Below are 21752 nucleotides of genomic sequence, written 5' to 3'. Positions count from 1 at the left end.
TTGGACAGCAATTAATTTTATTGCACAGAGGAATTGTAAGAAGAGGGAAGAAGTCATCATCTTATACGAGTTTCTTTTTATTGTTCAATGCATGGCCACACACATATACTGGTTTTCTTTTGCACTGTGCATGATGGGAAAGTCACTATGGAAATGGTGATGTAGATGGGATACATTTTAGGAGTTTATAGGGGTCCAAACACTACCCTCAGTCCTCTGGGAAAGTCAGCGGGCCCCTCTCCTCCGGGCCTCCTCGATGAAAAGCTACAACATGAGGTTAATCAGCTCATGCCTCCCTCTAAAATGACACCTTGATAAATATATTCTGGATTATAGGTTAATTTCCTTACTGAAGGATTTGTTCAGTGGATCAACACATGACAACATCCCCGTCCCTTTCCCTTAAACATTCTTGCGTATCTCATTCAGATGTAGCTTACAAAAAGCAAAATAAAGAACATCATTTGGGTAGAAAAATAAAATCCAAATTAAAACTTCTAACAGGGCAAAGCCTGTCATGTTTTTTGCCTTTCCTCTTTTCATACAGAGATAGCACAATACATAAGTCACTCGTCACAAAGAACACTGCAAATAAAGAAAAACAAAACAAAATTTAAATTTAAAAAAGCCAGATAGGAAAAAACCGATCTCAGAGAAGTAAACATTTGTCTTCCTCAAGCTTTCCTAGCGGCCTATGAGCTATGAGACGCTTGGTTTGTTTTGTTGGGCTGGAGCCTCAGGTGTCAGGTGGACAGAGTGTTTTCTCTGCCTTTAAGTTGTCTTCATACACCCTCGGCTTCCCAACTCAACGCAGCCCTACCAGACTCGCACATTCTTTACCCTGTTTTCTCAAATAAAGACTGGAGGGAAAGGGAAGGAGGGAACAAAAAACCCATACCACTGCTCTAAACATCTATATGGATTCATCTGAGCATGAATGTGTTTATGTGTGGTGCGGTTTCTCTCTCGACACGTATGTACTTGTTTGCTAACATATACAGTGTATTCCTGGTTAGGGTGTGAACCAGGGGCACTTAAAAAGTTGTGTAGCGTTCCCCCACCGTTTCCGCACCCCGCACCACTCTTTATGTTTAGGATTGGGAGGTGGGAGATCTGCTCTTTCTTATAGCGCCAGTTCGCCCGTATTCCTCTTTTTTTTATTCATTACTCCACTGTTTTAACTTTTCCACCCCTCTAAGCTTAAACTCTTTCCTTTGATTCAGCTTTCTTTTGAGTTGGTTTTTGCCTTTGGAGACGCAGATACACACAGAGCAAAAGAGTGGGAGAGAGAGAGGGAGCGAGTGTTGTGATCGATCAGCTGTTCGCAGCGCCGACAGCTGCCCCCGTTAAAACTCTCAGCCGATCTCCTTCCACTGCCGGTAAAACTCCACGATGTTCTTCAGCTCCATCCCCGCCGAGCCTGCGGCCTGGATCGCCGCCTGAGAAACAAACACACATTCAAATGTATACAAAACGTGAGCGATAAAACTGGTCCTCACTATACAAATGTTTTTCTGACACCTTTTTCTTAAAGGTCCCATGTCATGCTTTTCCGGTTATTACCCGTCCCCTTGTGTGTTATGAAGGTTTTTATGCATGTAAACGGTCTGCAGAGTCACAAACCCTCAAAGTACACCCTGTAGCGAATAAAACTCTAACACAGAAAATACCTGTCTGTGCTGCCCCAGAACGTCTCGTTGGAGATTTCTCTTTTTCCATTGTTTTCTTCTTGGGTATAGTGACATATTTCGGGTATAGTGACGTAATGTACGCGGAGCCGTTACGTTTGGACCAATCTGCGGACTTCCTCACACACACACCAGAGTTCCCGTTAGCCGCTAATTACCGGTAAAATATGCTGAAGACCAGCAAATCTAAATCTCTCCGGTCAAAGTGTCCGTTCAAAATAATTTCCCCTTAGCGCAATACCGCATCAGTTGCGCAACTTGCGCCATTTCTGTGACAGACAAGAAGAGTATGTGACAGACAAAAATAGTCAATTCTAATGTCTAACACTTAATGTGGAGAAATAGATGTCCTGTGTGGGTTGATTGTGCGTTGATCTGTTGGTTATGCCTCGGGGTTCCGGTGGGCATGTAAACAAATGCATAATGCTGCGCTATACTTTGCGACCACACCCGGTTGCATAGCGACGCTTATTGTTTAGGTGTCTTTTAATAAGCAGGTAGTCCTATCATTAGCTAGAACTAGCTGGATCTGATCGATATGGACATAAACGCGAGTGAAGTCTAATCTGACGGGAGAGAGAGATCAGCTGCTGCTGACGAGTCGACACGCAGCTCTGCATGATCACATGCAGCGTGAGCGGACAAAACACACACCAGGTTAGAATATCACACGTAGCCTAGCTATTTTAATGACCTCTCAAACTACCTAAACTAGTTATAGATATGTTTAGTTTTACTGTCGGGTCACTCATTACTGATCCGCGAGCTGCATGATACTGACGGGCTGACAGGAGAGGGAGAGAGCGCTCCGTTTATTATTCCCGTGTTATTATAAATTACTGTACACTTTTGAATAATGTAGTTAATCTACTAGGCCTATAATTAGTTTGTTTAATATCGAATCATATCAATTTGTTTTAAAGCACAATAAATAACAAAGAAGACCTTTGACCGGCACTTTTCTCATTTTGTCCGGAAGATTTAAACTTTAACGGACATGTTGACCGGAGAAAAAATATTCTAACGGAAACACACTCGGCGGGACGTTGCGAGGCTCGCTGCTGCGAGGAACGGGACATTGTGAGCTGGCTCACTGGTGGGGTCGGCGAGAAAGCGAGACACCACGGAACTCAGCCTGAGCACACACAAACAAACTCCCAGCCAGGCTGCGGGTGTGTGTGTGTGTGTTTCGGGCTGGGTTTCGCTGTGTCTCGCTGTCTCGCAGACGGCCACTGGGCTCACAGGGAGGGGGGGGGGGCAGGAGCTCCAACAAGCCGTTTAGGACAGAGAGTGAATACACATATTATACAGAGATGCTGTATGAGAAACCAATGTGAGTTTGGAACATTGAACAATATACATTTATTTTAGTAGACCTAAACAATGGAATTATGATCAGTAGAAATGGCCATGACATGGGACCTTTAAGTGAAAGTAAATTGAGTACAAAGTGTGTAAAATCGAATGGCTACAAGCTTAAAACCAAAGGTGTGTTTGTGAGGATCTGTTTAAAAATGTAGGGTGAAGTCCTTCTTGCTTTCTAAAACAACATAAAACGAGATTAAAAAAAGACCAGAGCAGTGATAAATATAAAAAAGGCCCCACTGTAGCAAAAATATAGCAAAAAGAAAATCCCACAGCTTTATGTTGTCGTGAAAAATGTCAACTTCCTGAGTGTTTGTGTCTGTAACGCAACACAATAGTTGTGTTGTGTTGTGAGTGACTGACCTTCATCGCTGCGGACCGAGTGCAAAGCTCTTCCACCTGATGGTCAGTGAGAATGGTCACCATGCCGGCTGTGTCTTCATCTCCGTTGCTCTGGGAGACTGTGAGCTGACGACAACTGTCCACCATCTTGTATAATTGCCTAAACAAAAAATAAATAAAATCAGAATAGAGGTCACACTCATCCAATCATGAGTATGTTAAGAATCAAATATAGGTAGATGTAGAAGAGCAGCAGGGTTTACCAGGCTTCGATGTCCTGACGTTTCAGTTTATCTCTTTCAAAACTTTTTCCAGCTTCCTTCTGGCAGCGAATGTACCTACAGAAGGATGATATTGAAGAAACCGTCCAAAATAAAAGAGCTTTATCGGGACATCCATCAACATCCAATTCTAAAAAACCCAGAAAGGGTCTCCATCAGTTACCTTACATGTAATATAACACCCACCTGTTTCCTTTGCGAAATTCAGACTCCAAGAAGCGGATGCCGTCCCTCGCACCGGCATTTTCCTTCTTCAGCCTGTCGAGCCCATCAATCACTGCAACACAGAAATAGTCCAGATTAAATACCTGAACAAATAGTCATGACAGTAAAAAAAAGAAAATTGGTTTGGCTGTTTAAACTGGCACATTTCTTGTTTGTATTATCATCGATGCACGGCCAGCCGTGCATCGATGATAATACAAACAAGCTTAAAACCACAGCTGTCACCCCACCAGTGTTTAGGGCTGGAACTTTTTATTAATCAATAACACTTTTAGTATATAAAATGTCAGAATAGCCTATTATGACACACACACACACACACACACACACACACACACACACACACACACACACACACACACACACACACACACACACACACACACACACACACACACACACACACACACACACACACACACACACACACACACACACACACACACACACACACCACACACACACACAACACACACACACACCACACCACACACACACACACACACACACACCACACACACACCACACACACACACACACACACACCCACACACACACACACACACACACACACACACACCACACACAACACACACACACACACACACACACACACACACACACACACACACACACACACACACACACACACCACACCCACACACACACACACACACACACACACACCACACACACCTGTCCGGGGGATGATGATGATGAAGCAGCCGCTGCCGGCCAGCTGCCGGATGAGGTTCAGATGCTGGCAGAGAGCAGCTGCGTCTGGCACCAGGTAGGGAGACATGGAGGACTGAGCCTTGGGCTGCTGGAGGCTGCCCTCTAGCTGCGACACCTCCAACTGCAGGGAACAGACGGGAAGAAACAATACAACTGATTAGGAGTGATTCATGTAGGATGTTTGTGTGAGTTTACACACTATTACATCAGTGTTTCTATATGGTATGCTCAACCTCAATCAGATGTCTCTGTTTAGAAGGATTTAGACTTTAACTGAATCATGTTCATGTCACCTTAACCATTGTCTTTAAGATAATATTGTTCCTCACAAATGATATCTTTAACTCAATATAAAGGTTATTATAGAAGCTCTATTTCTTAACAAACATTTTCTCTCAAACGCCTGGGAACTTTGCTCTTTGGTCACTGATGACTGTATGAGCACAGAATTGGGTCTATGCTGTATCAATGCTCAGATTTCAAAGGGAAACACAGACAGGGTGAACAGTCAGTGGAAAGAGTGATAATATTAAAAACCTGTAGTCGAAGCTGGGCCATATCCCTCATCAAGCGATTTCGACGAGCTTCCTCTTCCGCCTGGACAAATAAAGATAAACACAGGAGGACTGGCGTTAAAAAGGGACATTTGCTTTGCTTAAAAAACATTTTGATTTCAGGTCATTAATCAAACATGTATTGAGTCCAACAGTTACACAAAACCATTTTCACTGTATGAGCTGCACACAATAATGAGAGTTGACTGAATGCAGCCCCCGGTGGTTCTTCGTCCCCGTTGCTCCGTTTGAATGTCACTCACCATTCGGATCTGGGCCTTTGCCTGCTGCACAAGATTATCCTGCTCCGATTGGCTGATGCTGGTGAAGATGCCCGCCTCCGGGTTGAAGTGCAGCACGTTGCCCTGGAGATTCGTCAGGAAGTGGCCAAAACTGCGAATGCAACACACTCGCACCACACACTGGAGGAAAGAGGGAGGAGGAAATACTTCAAAGCCACTGTATTATGTTTGATCAATACATATTGGGCAGGATAAATGAACTTTAATTAGTTTAGTCAAAGTACAACCATTTTGTTTATCGTGTGGGTAAGATCTACAGACATATATCTGGGTTTCTTTAACATATAATACACATACCAAAGGAGGTAATTTCAATCAATCTGTTATAAATGTTTTTAAATAGTGGCAATTGTTGTCACTTCTACCATGCTTAGGTTAGGGTTCTGTGAATAGATTATCCTTACATTTCAGTGATTATACAAGTAATGTACAATTATGTAGGTCTGTCTTTGATAAGGACCTTTTAAATATATTTGCAAACTAGGCTCAGACCAAAACACAAAAGGCAACATACGGTATATAATAATTCTACCATGATGGTATTTGGCATGGTAGAGCAGATGCTTTTTTTGCGTTTTCAACCATCACTGAACATCTGTAAAATGAATTGCGTGTGTGTCTGTGTGTTAGTGTGTGCGTACCTCCTGTAGGGAGCTGAGGGAGGGGTTGCGGTGAGTGAAGTCGAGGCGGCGGTGAGCTGCGTTCAGAGCGGGCAGGTGTCGCAGGGCCAAGTCCTCGGGCAGCAGCAGACTCTGGATCAGACCGGGCTGCTCACACTCATTTAACAGCTCCGTCACCTCGGCACTCAGACCCAGCTCTGCGGCGCGCGCACACACACACACACGGATAAACAAATACATGAGCTGTTGACTTGGAGCACAGTCATCAGTGTGTGATAAACACAGAGAAAGCACAGAGTTAGTACACACAGTACAGGGAAGCTGTGGGATATGGACAACATACAAATCACAACATGGAAAAACCACATAAATAATCACACCACCAAACTGCATTCAACTTGTATTTAATACTTGCTTTTAATCATCAACTTTACTATGAGTGTAATGATTTATTGAAATGATTCAGCACATAATAATATTGAAATTATGAAAATATAATTATCTTTATCAGTAAGCCGGAGTTTTCTTTTACCACTCATTAAAACTAATAGATTAACATTTGGGGAAATAGAGTAATTTACTTTTTTTTCTCCAGAAGGTTAGATGAGAAGACAGATGCAAGTTTCATGTGTGTAGGCTAAAAATGCAGATATAGCCAGCAGGTCATTAGCTCAGAAAACTGCTAATAGAGTTTAACGGTTAGCTGGACAATAATAATGCGTAACCAAGGAAATCACCCACTTTCACTAGCTTTATATTTAGCATACAGATATGAGAGTATCATCAACCCTTTCATCAAACTTTCAGCAAGGAAGCAAATACATGTAGTTCTTGACATGTTTAACTACCGTCATTTTCCGACTATAAGCCGCGCCTTTTTCCCCATTTTTCGACCCTGCTGCTTATATAACGGTGCGGCTAATCTATGGATTTTACAGCTAACGGCCACTAGGGGACCTCCTAAATCTATGGATTTTACAGGTTACAGTCCACCACCTTTAACTCTATGGGCTCTATGGTCGGTCCGCGCCTCCCACCTTTAAGCGGCGGGCTCCAGCAGGAAAAGCTGGAGACAGGTAGCGCGCAAAAGTAAAAGTGGAACCGAGAGTGGTACGAGAGACAGAACGAGACCAAGACAGACAGACATTACGAGAGCGAGACAGTTTGTGCAAAGGAAGTTTTCATGCACAAACCCTCATTATGGAAAACAACCACTGGTTGAAAACCACTGCTGTAGATCACTGCCGGTACGTGCGCTGGGAGCGCACCGTTTAAGTTTGAAAGTTGAAAAGTGTGTGTGTCTGAAACGCTATGTGATACAGTACAGTTTACACAGCACAGTACATGTGCTGTAGCTACTATTGCACTAAATGGTAACACTTGAATACATTATGCAAATATGCAACTTGTTTGTTGAAATGTTAATAAATGGGAGCTTCCTCAAACAGCCATCTCTTTCCTGACAATCCCCTCTGTGCACGAACCCTTACATATGGTAATTAAACATTAAAACACCTGCGGCTTATCGTCCAGTGTGGCTTATATATGTACACATCATTACATTTAGCTGCTGCGGCTTATATTCAGGTGCGCCTTATAGTCCGAAAATTACGGTACTCCTTTAAATACTTTACCCAGTATCTCAAAGGAAATGTTTTGCATTAGTGGACCTAGATGGAATAAAAACCAAGATACTGTTGAGCTATCGTGCGCCTGCTGAGCTATATAGGAGGATAAATGTTTATGCGTAACTCACCAGCCTCGAGCATCTTGCTGCCATCTGGTAGCAGGTTGAGCAGCACAGACAGTCGGTTCCACAGGCTTTGAGAACTCTGCAGAAGGAACCAGGCTGTTAGATATACTCCGACAAAGTCAATGTTTTAAATATTTAAAAAACAAGACATTCCTCCCCTCACCTGGGCACACATGAGGATAATGTCGGTGTTTGTCCTCAGCCAGTCGACAAACACCTTCACCACCTGGATCAACCCCTGATTGGTCAGGATCTCCAGCTTCTCTAAGAGGGTTTTCTCACTCGGTACTGATTGAGTACTGTGTTGGCTGCCTTCTGTGTCCGAGTCCAAGTCTAGATGTGACACGATAATAAGCATAAAACTGATCAACTGGAAAAAAAGCACAGATAAAAACACATCGCATTAAAATGAGGCAAAACATTACCATTTTCAGTGGTGGTTCCGTTGGCAGTACCGGGGTTGATATCGCAGGGTGTCTCCCCAGGAGGAGGGGGAGTCTCTTGGGAGGGGGGAGCAGAGACCTCAGTGGGGGTGGGAATGCCCGGGGGGGAAGAGGCTTGAGGCCGCAGCAGCATGTTGCTGAAGGTGGGCGCCAGGCGGAAGCAGCGCTTGGCCTGGAAGAGCGTGGAGGACATGGCCTGCAGGTTGCTGCTGATGCTGGAGTCACTGGGCGTCAGAGGGCCGTTAGTGGCTGGAGGCGTGTCCCCGTCTCTGTCCCCGCCCCCTTCTTCCTTGGGTTGCTCTTCATCTTCCTCTTCGTCCTGTTGTTCCCGCGCCTGACCCTCCAAGTTGTCCGGGCTTTCTGCGTCTTCAATGTCTTCCAGGTCCGAGCGAGACTCCTGGCTGTTCATGTCCGAGTCGGTCTCCACATCGAACGCCGTCCCCCCTTCCTCCTCCTCCTCCTCTGAGCCGCTCCCCCACACCCCCTCCTCCCCTCTCTTTGTCTCCTTCCTGACGGATGGAGGATTGACCGGGGCTGCTGTCGTGGTAGTCCCCGTTGAATCAGTGCGCCGTCTCCTCTCGTCTTCCTCATCCTCGTCCTCCTCGCTCTCGAAGCCCTCGCTCAGGTCGCTTTCATCCTCTCCTCCTCGAGTGTCCTTGCGAGCGCAGCGACGTCGGCGCAGTCTGGAGAGGCGGGTGTACTTCTTCTTCTGTCTCTGTTTCTCTTCCTCCAACTTGCGCTGTTCTTCCACGCTGCAAGGCTTTTTGGCACCAACCCTCTCAGAACCGTCTTCCTCCTCCTTCTCCTCCTCTTCATCTTCTTGCTCCAGGGAGCCGTTCTGCAGAGGCTTCCCCTCTGTCGCTGGGGCGGACACATCCCTCATCTCCAGGTCATCTGGAAAAGAAAAGGAGAATTCACTGCCTGTTTGTATTCCTTCACGTTAATTGTAAAAGATGTCAAGATGTGTAAAGATTTAAATTGCTTTTTACTTCACAAATAGCTGTAGTTCTCCCAAAAGATTACATTTTAAATGACACAAAGCAGCATAAATACATCCATGGGGATTTGATGCATTGATCTATATTAGGGATGCTCCGATCGATCGGTCACCGATCGATATCGGCCGATACTCACTCTCTACCGATCGATCGGTGCTCTCTAAACATGCCGATCGCGAGAGCCGATCGCATGACGTAAAATACATGACACTTTTCTCTGTGTGCGGCAAAACAAGCTCGCCAAAATGGCTTCACCGGTCTGGCATTATTTTAAGGTGTCCGAAAAAGACAGTAAAATAGCGGTATGCAACTTGTGTGAAGCAGAAATCCTGCAGCTCCGCCCGCCGGACAGGTAAGCACAGCGAAACACACACACAGGGAGAACCAGACCGCAGTTCATTTCCTCATATTCCAAACGAGAAATTACGGTAGCAAATCACCCGGTTCTTTACGACCAGAACTATTAACGGAATACAAACCGGAGGAACCAGGCATGGAGGGAGGTGGCAGAGACAGTGGGTGAAACTGGTAGGTTTTCGTCTGTTTGGGGAGTTTATATATATATATATATATATATTGCTCGCATAAAATCCCCGGGGTTTTTTGCTTTGTATGTCGGGGGCGGGAGATTCATGTGATTGGTTGTTGGTCGTGTTGCTCGCAAAAAATCCCCAAGCTTTCAGACACGCCCAGCTCCAAGATTTCCAAGATTTTTGAAAAGCTGCTGTGTGGACGTACCGTAAGAGTTAGACCTAACACACTTAGCTATTTTATCTACCTCTGGAACAAGCTAAACTAGTTATTATAAATATATTTATTCTTCATTGTCGGGTCACTCATTACTGGATCAGTGAGCTGCATGAGATACTGACAGGCTGTCAGGAGAGGGAGAGAGGGGGGGAGAGAGAGGGAGAGAGGAAAAGAGAGCGCTTCCGCTCATTTCTCCCGTGTTATTATCCAAAGTGAATGTAAACTTGAATAATGTACATCATTTGAATGTAATAATTAAGTTGATTGTTGTTTGTGGAAGCTCCAGTGAATGAGCCCCATTAACTGAGTTTTAAAAATCACTTCAAATGGAAGATTTAAAGTGATGTTTAAATCTTCCATTTAGGCCCCGCCCACTCCATCGGATCGGCGATCGGTATCGGCCGATACTGATTCCGGCGATCGGCCCCGAAATTGGCGATCGGAGCATCCCTAATCTATATATAGTATGTCTATTTTATTTAAATGTATAGTAAGTCTTTATATTTTAAAACGCACACTTTATCTTTAATTTTATCAGCACCACGTCACTATTATTTATTTATATGTACAATTTTAGCAAGTTTTTATGTTGTCCTGCTCCTGTAAGCCAGTACAACGAAATTTCGTTGTAATAGTACTCTGTGTCTTGTTGAAATGACAATAAAGTATGTCTATGTGTCAGACACTGACTCGGAGACTTAAAGGTAGGGTAGGTAAGAACGGAGAAACCAGCTCGAGTGCACTAGAATTTGAAAATACGCAGCCGAAAAAAATCTGCCCCTTCCTTCAGACTTCCTTACAGAGCCCCTCCTCCAACACACACGAACGCGCACATGACCAATGAGGGCACGAGATAAGTTTGTGCACAGATGGAAGGCTGACAGGCAGGTAGGCCATCCAGTTATCTGCCATGGGCCGAGGCAGATAATTAGACTTGCTTTTACAGCGCCACGGCTTCCAAAAATGTGTTTATGTGTTTATTGTCAAAGCATTTCATGTATTCATTGCTATCGGGATGTTAAGAGCATTCCATGGAATATAACAAAAAGTGCTTCTGAAGTGAATTACCTACCCTACCTTTAACTAACTTGCAGCTGATTGTTTGTTCCTTCCCTTTTCAGATATGGAGATCTCCCCTCTCACCTGTGACGTCAGTGTGAAGCGGCGGCACCTGGCTCTCCCCTTCCTCCAGCTCAGCCTGCAGCCGGATGTTGACGTGGTTCACCAGATGGGAGAACAGCGCCAGAGTAAAAGCTATGGACGCACTGTACTGCTTCGATCCTGAAGACACAAAACAACATTTGTTAGTACTTCGATTTTCAAAGACTGCCACAAGAAAGCATTTCCCATGGCAGTATACATCATGCACAGTTAAACCCGTTACACACTCAAATTTGTGATTTTTTGGTATTCAATCCATCAGAAACTATGCTGGCTAGAAACTGGGGCAACATAATGGGTTTTTGGAGAGCATTATATGTGCTTCTAGTTAATTACAAAAGCTCTACTTGTTTGGTGTCTTTTTCCTCCTTTGATAATTACTCCAATTCTAAACTAGATAACCGAACCCAATGAATATGCTTTGAAAAAAAGTGCACTGCTCTGTTATAGTTATAGATTAGTTATTAAAACGTATTTGAAAACATTTACATCCAATAAATGGTGAAATACACATGAGGTCACACTAACCTCCCCTCTTCAGGCTGTGCACCACCATCAGACAGGTGACCACCATCTTGAAGACGAGGCTGTCGGGCAGCACGGGGCAGGAGCTCTCAGCGAGCTGCTGCTCCTCCTCTTCCTCGCTGGGGGGGTGGTGCACCCCGGCATGTGACGGGGGCGGCAGGTAGAACAGCACCAGGTTGAAGTCCTCCAGCACCGACTGGCAGAGCGACGTCAGCTCCGTCTCCATCAGGCTATAGACACAAGGATCATAATGAAAAGAATGCACTGGAAATACACTGCAGACAATATAACAGTGAACGATCCATGGGTAATTATCACAACACTGTATCAGTTCAGTGGAGCAAGTAGAGTGACCAGGAATGATCATATGCTAGTTGTTGCCGTACTTCATATTTACTCATGAGTACATTTTTTCCCCTAGTTTGTTTTACCATTTATTCAGGAAGTAAACATTGCACTGATCGGATATCACTGGAATCATTAGAGATGGATTCATTTGATTATAAGTATGAAAATGCTCAACAAACTGTGTTCATGTGGTCTTAATATACCACTAGACTGGTTAACGATTAAAAAGACATTAACGCCAGAGCCTTATTTCCACTGTGGACTGGTTCAGTGGTGAAAGATGGGAGATCTCACCTGTTCTTGGGCTGCAGCAGGCTCTGGAGGTACATGAAGCTCACCAGGAGGTGCTTAATGTCTTTAGATCTGCACAAAATAGTCACAGCAAAAATATCTTATTAACACAAATTCAGTATTTTGTTTGCGTTTTCAAATTTTTCATTGAACACTTTAAAAAAGGCACTTGTGCGTGTGGTAAAATGATCCAAGCAAAAACATTTGAGCCAAAACACCTCAGCATAAATACTGGAAGCAGGGAAATAACTACTGTAGTGTATACACAAACAAATGGCAAAATGACACATATTTCAGTAAATAAAACAAAACCAGCCTTGGTTTCTACCAACGTATATTGAAAAATACTGTTATTTGCCCACACACGAAAACAACAACATGACATTGGTTTCTTTATTTTACACTCCAGTCTTTATCTCTTGAAATGCTTTTATTACATGCTTCATTTGCCTTTAATTCCTACTTCTTGGTGTTACTAGCATTTGTTCATGCTTGAACAATATCCTTTCCCCTCAGGGATCATCAATGATCTAATCCCATCTGCAGAGAGACACTGCTCATCCAAACACTGGTGAGAGTGTGTTTGTGATTCAAACGGCGGGCAAGCAAGTTGGTAATCATGCGAATCCCCAGATGTCACTTGGAACCAAAATGGCTCTGATGTGCAGCTCAGTGAAGTGAAAATATTTAATTTGTGTCTGATTTGAACCAGGCAAGCCAGTGAAAACCATTACTAATACCACTGCTGTCCAGAGGGGGCTCATGTTTCCCTGAACACCAGAAATGTTTCCACTCGGGACGTAATTCATTTTAATGTGTCGGGGGAGATTTCGTTTTTTATTCTGTGAATGCTCCTCACCTTTGTCGAGATGGAGACAGCTTCTTAATTTCCTGCTTCTTCACTTGGTGGTACATCTTGGCAGCTTTGTCAAACAGGCGCTTCAGGTTGCCATAGGCGCCTTCGAAGGGGGATTCTGATTGGATGCTGGCACAGGTAAAAACATATGGTAAGACTCTTATCTTATTACGTTGTATCTTAAAAGGTTAACATCACACGTTGGACAGAGACATTACTCACCAGCGTAGGTAGTAGTAGGTTGCTTCCACGTTGTAGAACTTGCTCCCTGCCAGTGTGCCCAGCTGGTTGAAAGGCATTCCTGTAGACAGATGAAGGGAATTAATCAACAGCTGGGTGATGTGTCGACTGAGAATCCTTTCCTAACGTCAAGCTCAATTTGACAATAAATAAGAGATGCCAAAAAAGTAAGCAATGCCATTAACTAGGATTCACATTTTGTCATATCACAGGAATATCCTGATATTATATGCAAAGTTGCTCACCATATGCATTCCTCCAGGAGAAAAGTAGCAAGGAGTAACAAAATAGTTCAAATACATTTCTGATCAAAGCACATATGAAGCTCAATGAGTCACATGTTATAGCTCCTTTGTTTCATTTGAATAAAAACTGAGTAGTAAAAATGACTCGTACTAATATTAGATCATATTTAACCAGCGGAGAAGTTACAGCTCCTGGCCAAGAAAATGTCTGGCTCACAAGCATCCTGTAAGTTGTTGTTTTAATATTTTGTGTACAAATGAAAACAAACAAGACATGTGTGAGTGAGCTGTGGTGGTCCTGATAAGAAGATGTTGTTACACTTTGGACGGAGCCAAGCTAGCAATTTCCCTCTGTTTTTTAAGTCTTTATGCTAAGCTAGTGGTTGCTGGCTTACATTTAATTTGCAGATGCTGTTTGGATACAGCTCTCACAAAGAAAGCCAGTGTTCCCTCAAAATAGTTTCTTATTGAGTTTGAACACATTCACTGAAATCTAAACACCACATTCACCCACAACGCCGTTATGAAGACAATTCATTTCTGAAAGCATCCTTTGTTTAATTTCTGTGTTTTTCTATTGAACATTAAACTGTTTGTCATCAATATATTATAGGTCTCAGATATATACAGAACATGTCTCTGAAGTGTTTGGCTCCAAATACCAAATGCTCTAGGAGGAGATTCAGGTGATAAGGTGGGGGGGGGGGGGGGGGGTTACCTTGGTTGGTGATTGGCTAATGGTTACACAAGCCAAAAAATCGTTATGACATCATAAAGTGGCCAAAATCTGATCAGCTCGTTTTCAGACAGGTTTTTATAGAAATGGATCAGGACACAAAGAGAGAGAGGGGACACATGTTTATGTATAAAAGACATGAAAAAGCCGATTTTAAATAATAGGTGACTAACTAAGTATAAGATTCAACACTTATTTTGACATCTAAAATAAATATGACTTATGAAAGCATTTCCACAGCTTTTTAGAAACGGTACTGCTGTCACTCTCAGAAGCCAGAAAATGTGCCACATTCTTCCTGACCATGGCAACAGCAAGAGATTTGTTAAAAAAAAATGCATTACATTACAGTCACTCACCCACGTGTGGCATGACAGACAGCGCCTGATGGTAGAACCTTTCTGCCAGCTGCTCAGACTCCACTCCGGCAAGTTCATTCTGATAACGTGCTGCAGAGGACACATTATTAACAGGAATAAAGTTATAATAACTGTCAACAACAGGATACAACTCAGGCTAAGATATACAAATGTGTACACTGAATCATTTCTACATTCCCCTTCATATCAATAGGCACACTGAACATGCTGACAATGTATTTGAATGTGTCCCATAAAATACTTATATCTCTGTATCATGTTAGCCTAAATCCACCAAACAGCTTCTTGTCAATTCTATAGCTACGCCAATTGTTCCCACGCTGAATGACACACACATGCTACCTCACACCCTTACAAGCTGGGGAAAGAGAAGAAATAATTGCATATTCTATAATCATGTTGTTACCTAGATCTCCAAGGTAGACCAGACATCGATGACAGGCCATCTGTGCCCACTCCATCTCCTTGGGGGTGGCTGACACGGGTTTCTTTCGACCTGCGAGGAACGATTAGACAATGTTTTCTTCCCATTCAAGCATTTAGCTGATGCACATACCCAAAATGACTTTGAGTTGTGTAAAAAGGACCAGCTCAAATCACTGTAAAGCCACGATTCTGCAAATAGCAGAGAGTCGTTATGATAGAAGCAGCTCTGAGGCATTAGTCCTGTTTCTCTGTCCCTGGGGTGTTAAAGTCCTACAAGTGCTTCTGTTTTAGGCTGCAAAGTAGATCATATGTCTAGATTAGATACACTTTCACTTCATGCCGGAAGACAGGACGTTTACATTTCCCCCGTTAGCCCCTGTTGTCTGATGGCATCTGAGTAAAAGGATAAGTATCATCTGCACTATAGCAAGAACCATGGTGAGCCTGCACCTGCTTCCGTTCGTCCACCAACAATACTCTGACTTGGCACTTCTCCACTCATGTGTCTGCTGTGCATAGTGGGGGGAACACTGACATCTGATAGGACTATATTCAGACAATAGACACATTAACACCTGGTCTAAATGCAATGCTGTGATCACACCATTCATTATCCAGTGTGAACGTATATAATACCAGCTGTAAATGGTGGTCAACTTACAGTGGGCACCAGGGACGTGCACAGGTACGGGCTAATGTTGCCCGGGCAAGCATTGTAGCGTCTCGCTGCGGGAAACACACCGTGTCAGCGCTGTCATCTGCCATCTCTGTTATTAAGTTATGGAATACTAAATGAATAAGTAATTAGATACCTTACCGTTACTGCGCTCATAAAGAATGATAAGAATAATGCGTCTTGAACTGGTTTCATTCATTAGTGATTTTATTTACGGTAATAGTTAGAAGCCCTATTTTATCAGTATGTCTGCACAGCAGTTACAACGGTCAAACTACATTAAAACAGGATTGTCCCCATGTTTTCTTTAATAGTTCCTAACATTAGATATTTTAAGAGATATTGACCGCAAAAATCAAAATGTGCCTGAATAACGAATTTAGCAGTGGACATACAATTCAACTGAGTGTCACTTGCAATGACAGTGTTTTTATTTTATGAACCTTTTACATTAAAAACAAGTTAGAATTTTCAAAAGGTCTTATGGTTTGTTTCGGGGGGGGGGGGGGGGGGGGGGGGGGGGGGGGTCTCCAAATGTCTGTGCACGTCCCTGATGGGTACTAGGGGTTTATTATACATTTGATTTGCTAAGATGGTAATAGAATAAGATTTGCGCTAGTGGATTTATCTTCAAAAAAAGAAAAAGAGAAAGCACGTCAAGTTGTTCTAGTAGAAAAAGGACAAGTTAACCATTGTTCAGTTATATTCTATTAAGTGTTCTAGTAAGCCATTAAAGTGAACCAGCATTCAAAATACAAAGCAGCTAAATAGAATTCTGCTATTAGTCATTTTATTATTCACACCTCTCCTGTGGAAATAGCGAATCAATTGATCGGGATTTTTGTATACATTTTGTTTTGTAATATACGGGCATGCACATTGACAAGCACATGCAGAACATGAACATTTTACACATCCTTCTTAAAAAAACATTTAGAAAGAGCTTCGATGTTGCTTGCGTGTTTTCCTGTTTTATATACAGTCATTCTCTGTGTGTGAATTCGTTTCTCACCTATCAGTGGGTCCGTGACGTGGGTCCAGTCGATGCAGTCCTGCAGCTCCAGCTGGTAATGTGACTGGATGTAAAGCAGCAGGTGCTGGTAGAAACCCACGCCGGCGATCAGGTGTGTACGGTAGGCGCACTCAAGAGCGCTGCGGCTGTGGATGTGCTACAGTGGAGGAAAAGAAAAAGAAAGGAAAGGAAGCAGGATATTATAGATTTAACCACAACTACAATTTGAATCAGGACCTACGTTGTATAACATACTGTAGTTTACAATAAGCATCAAAAAGTCTAGAAAACTAAATATATTGCACACCAGCTTTACAAGACAACTCCGCTGTATAGCATATTGTTGGACTCATAAAAACGGATGCAGCAGAACCAGATGAATCATATCTTTACCATTCATTTATTTTCCTTATCAAAACAGGACGCAAATATTACCAACATAATAATCAAACGAGGTCAGTGCAACACATTTGAATCCACAAACAAACCATCAGTGGTCAACACAGCCTCGAGCCACTGAGCTAAAGCAGAGAGGAAGAGTGGCTACATCGAATGGATGCACTCAAGATAGCAGACATTGTTTTCCATTTTCAAACTTCTATTCCTACGCTGAGTTACTTGAGGACACGAAAACGATTTGTCACAGATGTCCCGCACTTGATGAAAGTACTACTTAATAGGGCTGCTCGATTATGGTAAAAATCATAATCTCGATTAACAGGGTCAATAATTGATATCACGATTATTAAAAAACGATTATCCATTTACTTTGAAAACATCAATTTATTGGAGAATTATTTTTTTAACAGTTTGATTTGAACAGTTGATTACCCTGAACTTTAAGTATAACTCAACTGGAAATCCAATAAAAGAAAAAATGTATAAAAAAAAGAAAAGTAATAATAAAAAAATAATCGTTTTATTTAGATGACGTTGTTTTCGTAATCGTTGCAAGCCATAATCATAATTAAAATACGATTAATTGAGCAGCCCTACTAGTTAAACACTAGTATTTAACACAAAACCAATTGCTGGAGTTCCACTTTAATAAGTCTTTTTTACTTACACAGGTAAAAAAAGAAAGTGCAACAAATTACTAAAAGTGCTTTTGACCTTCGACATTTTCACATCTGAATCAGAGCACACACACTTGGTACACAACAGAAATGATAGGGCTACTTTTGATAAGGCCAGTCATTTGGGACTGTTTTCAGGGTGTTGGTCCAATATCAAAGCAAAGTGGCAACAGGGATATTTTAGAAGTTTGATTTCCATTGAAACCGTCCGTGCATATAATGAACACACTATGTGTACGTTACACACCAGTGACCACAAAATGGCAGATGTCAAGGTAGAGCTGACCTTTAAAATGGCAGCCAGGAGGTCACGCTGGATAACAACAGAAAACTGTCTGGCTAACACATGCCAGGAGGTTTCTTTACACACTGCTGCAGAGCCAGTTACCTTCTTGTTGGTCTTGATAACCTGGATGACCTCATAGTAGACCTTCCTCCAGAGCAGCTCCTCGGCTTTACGGCCGTAGTCGACAGGATGGAGAAACATCAGCTTCACACAGAGCTCCCTCAGCCTGTAAACACACACACACAAAGCAGCACACACATGCATACGTTAGTTGGGTCACCGGTTTGACAAGTAGACCAATGAGTCACATAGTTTCACAACAACAGGTCGGCTATGCTTACGTGAAACCCTTAAGGGACACAAGTTGGTTGGTGGGCATTTTTTATGATTAAACAAGTAAATGTTCTGTAAATGACCTTTAGTTTCCGCTCCAATTTATAGACGCTACATGAAAGACAACTGAAGATTCTGGTGCTGTCAAATACAAATGAATTGTAAGCATGCCTTTCCCTTCTGAGTCATATGGTCCGTGTAAACCGTTTAAAAAGTTCTCAAGAATATTGTGAAATCATTAGGTGTGTGGGCAATGACAAGATTCTGATAATAGAGTTAGCCAAGTACACGCAGTATCTCCTCTTGATGAGATGCTCGTCTGCTTGCTCCTTCAAAGCCATAGAAGATAATATAATACTCAAGAAGAAGAATAAAAAAGCCTCACCTTGCACTAGGGAGACAGATTATCTCATATGCAAGTGAAGTACAAATGATGACTCTTGTGTGACTGATCATTTTTAGATAAAGCTCTAAATATTGGTGTCAAAATGGGGAACAATCTGATCACTTATTCAAGTTGTGGGGGGCGGGTCTTCAGAGATGCCAAGCCTTAGTATTGTAGTAAATGCACACAATTATATTCTTGATAACTGATTATGCGCTTTGTCTACAAAATGTCAGAAAACGGTTAATAAAACCAAAATATGTTTTCCAATACAGTCCATAATCTATAGATATTCAGTCAACTATTACACAACAAGCTAATATTCACAATAAGACAGTGGAGTTAGCGCTTAATTGCTTAACCAGCCAGTTGCTTAGGCTCTGAATGCAGCCCTGATAGAAAATAAAGGCACCTCTTGAATTCTTTAGAGTGCATGTTGGTTCCTAAGGCAGTCACAGAGAGAAACTGTCTCTCTGTCTGTGTATAGTAAACACAGTAACTTCCTCCCATTTAACTCCAAATTCCACTTTCTCTTTTGGAGCTTTAAGTTCATAGTATGCATGCAGCGATCACAACTCCTCACACATAGATTTAAATTAGACGTTGAAGCTTCCAGGTCCAGTTAAGATACATTAGACGTGTTTCTAATGTGAAACTTGGATTCCAAATATCAGGTCAGATCTGAGTCTTTAATCTCACAGAGATGCTCTAGGCGGAATATAGTCATGCCCAATTTAACACAGAAAGAAGTATTTCAGCCAAATGAACTGGAGGTGAGCTGTGTGAGGGGTTTCAATTCATAATTATGTTCAGAACAACTGGCCAGATGTTAAAGTTGAACGTCTGCCTCCTTTTACACACAATGCCGCTAAGACAGATGGACATACTTGTTGCGAAGGCTGATGTTCTCCGGCTTGAAGACCTCTCTGTAGGATGCTTTGCCGCCGATGATGACATCCAGCTTGTGCACAGACTCCACCACAGCCCTGGGTAGCATTGGGCAAATAGAGCACATTAGTTAGCATAAAGACAAGGCTAATGCTGGGATTGTTATACTGTGGGCGATCAAGCTAGCAACCATACTTTCTGTTTCATGTCTCTGTACTAAGCACCATAGGGAGGTACTTTTGTAATTACATGTTTGAAGTTCCTATTTCCTTTCACAGTGGCATTGTAACTGTGTCTTATAACCATTGTTGTAACACCAGATCTTTTGATTGATCTATGTTTTTACAACAGTACAGTTCTATGTTTATGAGGTATGATACAGTTCAATTTCATCCTTGGATTTACATCCGTTTGTCAACTAGTGCAAGCATACGTGTAGCTTTCTTTAATTTCAATGTTAGGTGGGAGTCCTCAACAAGCCATAAGGGGTTTATACATCCCATCTTTGCAATTTCCTATGCAATAGCATATGCATCTTCTTTTGCTTTACTTTATTAGATGCATACATACATAATAGAAACAATGACACATGCAGCTAACTCAGGCTACACAAAGCATGAGGAGTGCCCGGTCAGATGTATCTGGAGTTGGGCTTCTCCTTGTACAGACATATTACTGAATAGAAGAATAGATCACGAAACTCTTTATTGAGGTAGCCAACATTATGCGCTAGCACTAAGTTACCCAGCACAATAACGTTCAATTAGCACCCTGGTTAGCTAAACGCAAAACGGCCTCGGCATCTTAACATTACCTGTAAAGCCGCTTGATGAGAAGGACTTTCGCCTCCGGCTCGCTGTCCTGCCCCGGTCCACTCATGTTAGCGAGCTTCCAGAGGTTTGAACACAAGCTCCAGCGGCTGCTCCCGCTCCCTCCAGCCGTCCAGACACGCAGTTGTCACGGATACTCGGGTTTGTTCCCCCGGCAGTGACAACCAGCTAGCGCTAGCTATCAAGGTTAGCTTTCCTCCCTTTCCCTCCGAGTCTCTTTTGTTTATTGTGTACTATGGCAAGACCTCTAACCATTCGTTCTGAAATCCGGGTAGGGGGGGTGCCTGGTGATTTGGGGTCTTCCTGGTCAGCTAAAACGCTCTGATATGTCTCTTGTGTTGTTCCCCACTCCAGCTATTGCTACGAAGGCGGCCATTATTCCTATCAGGCAGTGATCGCCTGATTATCGCGAGAGTACAGATCACACTCACAAGACTAAAACAGGGGTTGCCAGGTTGCATGCTGATGCCCCAATTTCCGAAAAATCTTGATCCACTTGTTTCCTTTGCCACAGGAAATTAGACATTTAGAAAAGAAGAAAATATATGGTGCAGGAAATATTGAGACTTTTTACTTCTAAGTAAGTAAGTTGACAAAAGCAGAAATGCTCTTTGCAAAATTACCTTTCTTTAATTTTGCAATATATACTTGCATACAGGACTTTTTGATATGCTGTATATGTATATGCAAATAACATTATGGCTGTGTCACAAACAACATAAATAGTTTCCACTTCTCATTTTATTTGCATTCACCTTTCGATAATTTGCTTGCCCTCCTTGTCTTTCTTTCTTAAGAGGGCATGAGGTTGATGAAAAAGACTTCTGCTAATGAAGATATCATTACGTTATTAATAAGAATGCTTTCCCTCCATTGCACAGTGACCATAGCGACTATAAACTCTGTTGTTGTAATTCCTCTCGGTTGCCAGTAGAGGTCTACAAAGATCATAGACGTTTTAACATCCCTATGAAGGCTAAACAGTTGCAAAGAAATGGCATT

General features: G+C 42.5%; 1 protein-coding gene across 1 annotated transcript; it reads right to left on the bottom strand.

Moving 5' to 3' along the window:
• smg5 (SMG5 nonsense mediated mRNA decay factor) lies at positions 1-21164 on the bottom strand. Its single transcript, XM_034211467.1, has 22 exons — positions 20735-21164; positions 19920-20018; positions 18417-18540; positions 16953-17109; positions 15245-15334; positions 14818-14907; positions 13460-13538; positions 13241-13366; positions 12385-12453; positions 11746-11972; positions 11200-11337; positions 8291-9202; positions 8029-8198; positions 7869-7944; positions 6134-6309; positions 5454-5612; positions 5174-5233; positions 4598-4757; positions 3863-3953; positions 3659-3733; positions 3417-3555; positions 1-1439 (listed from the first exon to the last, which is right to left on the bottom strand). Exons 1-22 carry the CDS (start codon positions 20797-20799, stop codon positions 1356-1358), a joined length of 3366 nt encoding a protein of 1121 aa, XP_034067358.1. The 5' UTR covers positions 20800-21164; the 3' UTR covers positions 1-1355.
• Positions 21165-21752: the final 588 nt, after the last annotated feature.

The sequence above is a fragment of the Gymnodraco acuticeps genome, unplaced genomic scaffold, assembly GCF_902827175.1.
Source record: "Gymnodraco acuticeps unplaced genomic scaffold, fGymAcu1.1, whole genome shotgun sequence".
NCBI classification, from domain to species: domain Eukaryota; kingdom Metazoa; phylum Chordata; class Actinopteri; order Perciformes; family Bathydraconidae; genus Gymnodraco; species Gymnodraco acuticeps.
Note: the sequence above shows the minus strand (reverse complement) of the source record. Positions and strands in the feature narration are given on the sequence as shown.